The 6000-nt window shown below is 36.1% G+C and overlaps 1 protein-coding gene across 4 annotated transcripts; it reads left to right on the forward strand.

Annotated features, from left to right (window-relative positions):
- Nucleotides 1–1126: 1126 nt before the first annotated feature.
- Nucleotides 1127–5673, forward strand: LOC113868456 (auxin-responsive protein IAA9-like). 4 transcript variants are annotated; one of them, XM_027504047.1, is made up of 7 exons: nucleotides 1128–1333; nucleotides 1896–2343; nucleotides 2429–2607; nucleotides 2736–2962; nucleotides 3084–3225; nucleotides 4854–4915; nucleotides 5536–5673. In XM_027504047.1, exons 2-7 carry the CDS (start codon nucleotides 1927–1929, stop codon nucleotides 5571–5573), a joined length of 1065 nt encoding a protein of 354 aa, XP_027359848.1. In that variant the 5' UTR covers nucleotides 1128–1333; nucleotides 1896–1926; the 3' UTR covers nucleotides 5574–5673. The 4 variants fall into 4 exon arrangements, with proteins under 4 accessions (XP_027359846.1, XP_027359848.1, XP_027359850.1 ...); XM_027504049.1 differs by having other exon boundaries at nucleotides 1128–1332; nucleotides 1904–2343; XM_027504048.1 differs by having other exon boundaries at nucleotides 1128–1328; nucleotides 1891–2343.
- Nucleotides 5674–6000: the final 327 nt, after the last annotated feature.

Consider the following 6000-nt stretch of genomic DNA (forward strand, 5'->3'; position numbering starts at 1 on the left):
TCCGATGCATATTGTTGTTTAGTTATGACTTATGATATGAAATTAAGTGTGTGAGACAGAAGATTATGCTGTTATTTAATTAGAAATTAGAAACCATTCATGTCCGTGATGAAAAAGGTTACGTACAGGGGAATGTGATGTTGAAGAAACGCGTTGGAAGCATTTGAGCACACGTACCTTTATTTTTCAAATGAAACACTGAAACAGACCATTGGTAGGATAAGGGTATCTCCGTATGTGCAAGTTGTATGCGTATATAACACTTTTCCCTGAGTTTCTGCGCATGTCTATCTGCTGATATCTTTCATCCTGATATTTCTCAGCACAAAAAGGACGTCAATGAAAAATAGCGATAGAGAAAATGAGCTTAACCTTTTCAATTTGCGCATGCAACTCCCAAAGTCGATCATTTTCAATTTCATAAATCAATTCAAAGTGAGACTACGTGCATTGAATTGATAAAAACAACGACAGTAATTTCAGTTCCACCACTTAATTTAAAGTGAGACTACTACGAATGGATAAAAATGTATTGAAACTGAAAAAATAGATTTTATATATTCGAACAAAAGAGAGAGTTCTATCGTTTCGGGTTTACTAGACGAGTGAATATTATTTTGCATTTCTTTTATTTTCAAATATAATCTGAACTATTTATAGCTAAAAAAGATTGAACATTTGGAAAACATTCGCTAAAAAAGCATGTGAAACCGATCGATTAACAATGGATAATTCAATTGAATCACAAGCGAGTTGGCGATTCATAATTATGTGCTTTAGTTTAATCAGTAATCACAAACAGTTAAGAGTGGTTGTTAAGGACATAAGGGTAAAAGCGAGATTTGGAAATTGGAAACCGGAAAAAACATAAAAGGGGGTGGCGGGGTCAGACTCATAATTCATAGCACCTGTTAACAGCGACAAGATATTTAATTATGTGTCTGAACATAGCGAGAGAATGGATGGTGTTGATTTCTCCGTCAGAATCAATCGCAACCGTTCAACCCCATTCCACTGTCCAAATTCCCGAGCCCATATCACCATTATTAAATTAACAAAACGACACTGCCTCTGCCGTTTATTTTCCGTTTTGCCCTTCTCGTCTCAGTGTTATTACTACGAATAATTATTTTCGTTTGGGTTTTCCGTCTTAAGGCTTCATTCATTGAGCTTCTCCTCTCACAAGATTTTGTTGCTTTCTGCTTATGGAAGGCCCTTAAACTCTCTCTCTTTCTCTCTCTGCTTCACTCTTCTCTTCTGAACAAAACTCATCATCACAAATAGTATCCGTTTTTTTTTTTTCTGTGCATATACCAAAGCTTGGTTCCTTAGGTGCGTGCTTCCAATGCTTCTTCTCCCACTGCTAACTGCTTTTTTTTTCCTGTGATTTTCTGTTTCTTGGCGCTTTCAGTAGAATGTGCACCTTTTGTTTTTTGAAAAATTTCGGTTTGGATTTGGTGAGTGTGTGGATCTATTTAGCTGCTGCAGTGCTTTCAGTCTTGCTTTTTTTTTTTGGGAAGAAACTGAGGCTATGAAGAAAACTGAACCAGAAATAGGAAGAGAGGAGAGTATGCTATTCTGATAATTACTTAGTTAACTACTTGCTAGGTTGTTGACGTGTCATTCTGCTTCTGTAAGGATTGTTTATTTTTGTGCTTAGCTCTGCAGTTTGTAATAACATAACGCATGCATGTTTTTTCTTTTTAATTTCTCGCTCTGTTGCATTATTCTGTAAAAAATTGTTCAAGTTGCTTCATAATGGCGTGATCATTATGATTGGGGCGTTTTTAATTTGCACTGAGTATTTTCTGCTTAATTTTTATTGAAGTCTTGGAGGTGATTTTGTTATATGTGAAGTGGATGGTGGTTTTAACTTTTACGGTTTCTCTGTCTGGCTGTTTAGTTCTGTTGTGTATTAGGAGTGTGATGTCATCGCCGGCGGTGGTAACGGAGGAGGAAGGGCGGTGCAAAGGAGAATCTGCTTCTTCACAATCGTTAGATTGTTTCTCCCAGAATGGGGGAGGATTGAAAGAACGGAATTACTTAGGGTTGTCGGATTGCTCATCAGTGGATAGTTGTGCTTCTACTGTCCCAAACTTGTGTGATGAGAAAAAGGGAAATTTGAATTTAAAGGCTACGGAGCTGAGGCTGGGTCTTCCCGGATCCCAATCGCCCGAAAGGGATTCGGATCCGGATCCTTACACTTTAAGCACAGCAAAGCTTGATGAGAAGCCACTGTTCCCCTTGCTTCCTACTAAAGATGGAATATCCTCGTCGTCGCAGAAAGCTGTTGTTTCGGGCAACAAAAGGGGTTTTGATGATACCATGGACGGGTTTTCTCAGGTGAGAAGTTTGAAGATCTTTGTATAGTGAGAATTGGATGTTTCTTGCTGTATTTGAGCCTGATTCTGAGAAATATTTTGTGCAGGCGAAGTTTACAGGAAATACAGGGATGAACGCAATGCTTTCGCCTAGATCATCTGGAGCTCAGCCTACTGCAATGAAAGAAATGCCTAGCAAGGTGTTGCAAGAAAGGCCTTGTGCAGCTAATGGAACCGGTCATAACCATACAGGTGCTTCAATCAGTGGCTGTGGCCCGGCTTCTAAGTAAGTGAAATCTGCCATCTCAAGGATCCATGATGTTCAAGAGAAACTTAAAGTTGAATGAACACCTTAATTGTGATTTACCATGTCTTTTAAGTTATGCTAATATAGTAAAATCTCGTATGTGACAGGGCACAGGTTGTTGGTTGGCCTCCTATAAGATCATTCAGGAAAAATTCGATGGCCAGCACTTCCAAGAACAATGATGAAGTGGATGGAAAACCAGGTCTTGCTGCACTCTTTGTGAAGGTCAGCATGGATGGTGCCCCCTATCTTAGGAAGGTAGATCTAAGAAGTTATACAACTTATCAGGAACTATCTTCTGCCCTTGAAAAGATGTTCAGCTGTTTTACCCTAGGTGAGCTGTTGCAATTTTTATTTACTTTAGCATTAGAACTGGTTATATTAATTAGTTGTTTTAAATTAATTTGGTGGTTAATTTAATTTTCTTCTGGAATATGCCTTTTGTACAATATCAGGTCAGTGTGGTTCGGATGGAGCACCGGGAAGAGAAGTGTTGAGCGAGAGCAAGCTCAGGGACCTTCTGCATGGTTCAGAGTATGTCCTCACTTATGAAGATAAAGATGGAGACTGGATGCTTGTAGGGGATGTACCATGGGAGTAAGTCATTTTTAAATTCTCTATTTGTTTTGTCCTTTTTTCTTTTCATATGTTTTCAAGTAATAGTAACTATAGTACTTTTTAAAATTATTTAGTAAGGTGATTCTAGTGATTTACAAACTTATATTCTAAAAAAGGTGTAATCATTATTAATCAGTCACATGTAATTTGTTGCCATTTTTTCAGGAGTCTAAACAGTTGGCAAACTGAAAATCAATTCTAGGTTATTTTAGCAATGTATATTAAAAGGGAGAGTATTTGTGGTTTAGAAGATCAATTGCTTGTGTTTGTTCCTTGAACACTCGGTCAAGTGATCAATCATATACTTGTTCAAAACATGCAACATTGATACTGATTAATTTTTATTTTTCAAGTACTTCCAAAAGTCCTCCGAGTCTTGTTTTGATTGTAATTTCCTGAGTTTTGCTCAATCTTTTGTGTTTTGGTATCACCTAGAAGGTAATAAACTTAATTTGCTTAAGGATATGATAATTGATTCAAAATAAAAGTCTATGTACAGTACTTAATACAACACTCGTGTATTAATTTTTCTTCAACTAATTCTTCCAATTATAAGAGAGATTAGAGAAAATTGAAGGATACAAAATAGTTGTGATTTGTATAAAAATAGCAGCCACTTACATCCTTCGTATTCAAAATAATGTTTAAGTTATTTGTTCATAACATATAAAATGAGAAATATGCTATTTTGGCAAACCTGATATTTTAAATAATGTATAGCTTATGAATACTGGCAACGCTCAAGTAACCAGAAAGTTGTCCTTTTCAAAAAGAAAAGTATATGTAATTGAGATGTTTAGCTTGCCCCATGTATATGGCTCTTTGCTGTCAAACTTCAGTATTTTCATGCTAGTTCAAATTTAAAAGTGAATGGAATGCAAAGTACTTAAATGTATTTATAATTAGGTAATTTGAATATTGTAATTTTTCTGATTCTTTTTGTGATGTGGTACTTGATTTTGAGAAGATTCTACGAATGTATGCTACAAAGATGTAGTTGGGAGTAGGATGTTTTGCACATGATGTGGAAAAGGACAGAATGGGGAAATATTGATAATGATGCCTCACAAAAGAATGCCCAAGTGGCAGTGACAAATGAGCGAGGAAGGGAGACTTCAGTTGGTGAGAATAAATGTGATGAGAGAGGAGAAGGGGTTTGCAGTGGTTGTTGAGGATTTAGGGCCTTTGGGAAGGGAGGAGAAACATGCCTACCCCTTGAGGAATCTGTAGTCTGATTCTTTTCCATCTTTTATTGTTATTTCTGTTTCTATTATTTTTCCATCTCTGAGGGATTTAGAGGTTTTCCTCTGCTGCAAGGACTTAATCTCCGTTTTATTAAATGGTTCATATCAAAGCATTAACATTTGATTTATGCTGTAAATATTCAATATTATCCAACTAAAAAGCTTAACCATGGCCACGGTTTAGATGCTGAATAAGATTTTAAAGTCTAATTCAGTTTGTTTTAATGTGCTTGTGTCTTTGTAGGCATCTAGGTTGATGTAAATTACTCTACCAAGAAAATGAACTTATGGAATGCAATTTTCTCTTTATTCTACTAGTTCGCAGCCCTCTTCCACTCAATGTTAATTCTATTTTTGTTGCAGGATGTTCATTGACACTTGCAAAAGGCTTAAAATCATGAAGGGTTCTGATGCCATTGGCTTAGGTATGTATTCTCAGCGGTGATTCATTTTACAGTAATTATACCTAACATTGAAGACTATCAAGTGAACCTGTGACCTGCTTAACTTAGACACATGCCATGTCTAAGAACTAATAACCAGCAACAGATTATGACCCTGACGTGTTCAAATGAGATCACTGAATCTATGCAAATGTCGCTGTATGCTGTTCCATGGAATATTTCAAACATTATATAGGAATTAGAAATGCAAAGTTGAGAACGAAAAAATTATTGTACCTCTTTGATTTGTAATATTGTTCTATTTCCGGACTGTTTTTTTACCCTGGTTTTTAGTCGATTAATCATTAAAAATTAATTCTGCAAGCCAATGTGTATTGGATATATAGTTGCTGTTTTTAAGTTGTTTTTGATTTGCGAACGTAGTGCTAAATTGCTTTAAGTTATCCACCCAAAAAAGGGTGTAATTTGTAACGAGGGAACTCATGAAATACCTTGTTATGTTGGCAACTCTATCATGACCTTGTTAAGTACCTCTATTTCGTTCACGAATGTCAATTTAAATTTTAACCAAACTAATATGTACCTTTTTAACTCCCAATTAGTGTGCCTCGTTTTCTTAAGTAGATTTTCTTGCCTCACAGCTCCCAGGGCCATGGAAAAGTCCAAAAGCAGGTGTTAGAGGGTATCCGTGACCGATGACTGCCTTTTGTCTAATCAAGTTTTAATGCCTGATCGAAGGAGTGTGAAAAGCGAAGGATGATGACTGAATTCCCCGGCATTGGTGGTTAAACGCACTTCCAATGTTATTTATGATTTTAAGTCCTGTAAGAGTTTGTCTTGATCTGTTTGTTATATTTGTTACTATCATAATATCATATGAAGCTACCCTGAATGATTGTATTTGTGGGAGTCTGTAATCATTATAGGAACCCTGTTTTGTTTGGATGAATTGAATGTCTGTTACAACCGACATACTGTTCTAACATTTTATTTGTGATTTGTCATCACTCGTCCATTTTTTCCCCTTATTATATTGTTTTATCTTTCGTCGTTATTTTTTTCGCAAATTCTTTAACAGCTTTGGTTCATGTAAAGGAATCAAAATA

The sequence above is a fragment of the Abrus precatorius genome, unplaced genomic scaffold, assembly GCF_003935025.1.
Source record: "Abrus precatorius isolate BTA unplaced genomic scaffold, Abrus_2018 Scaffold6, whole genome shotgun sequence".
Taxonomy (NCBI): domain Eukaryota; kingdom Viridiplantae; phylum Streptophyta; class Magnoliopsida; order Fabales; family Fabaceae; genus Abrus; species Abrus precatorius.

What these genes read in the sequence shown, in the direction of transcription:
- LOC113868456 (XM_027504045.1), top strand. Translation starts at nt 1,861, where the DNA reads ATGGTGGTTTTAACTTTTACGGTTTCTCTGTCTGGCTGTTTAGTTCTG. An exon ending in CCATGGACGGGTTTTCTCAG is followed by an intron (nt 2,344 to 2,428) that starts GTGAGAAGTTTG and finishes TATTTTGTGCAG; the next exon opens with GCGAAGTTTACAGGAAATAC. An exon ending in GGCTGTGGCCCGGCTTCTAA is followed by an intron (nt 2,608 to 2,735) that starts GTAAGTGAAATC and finishes CGTATGTGACAG; the next exon opens with GGCACAGGTTGTTGGTTGGC.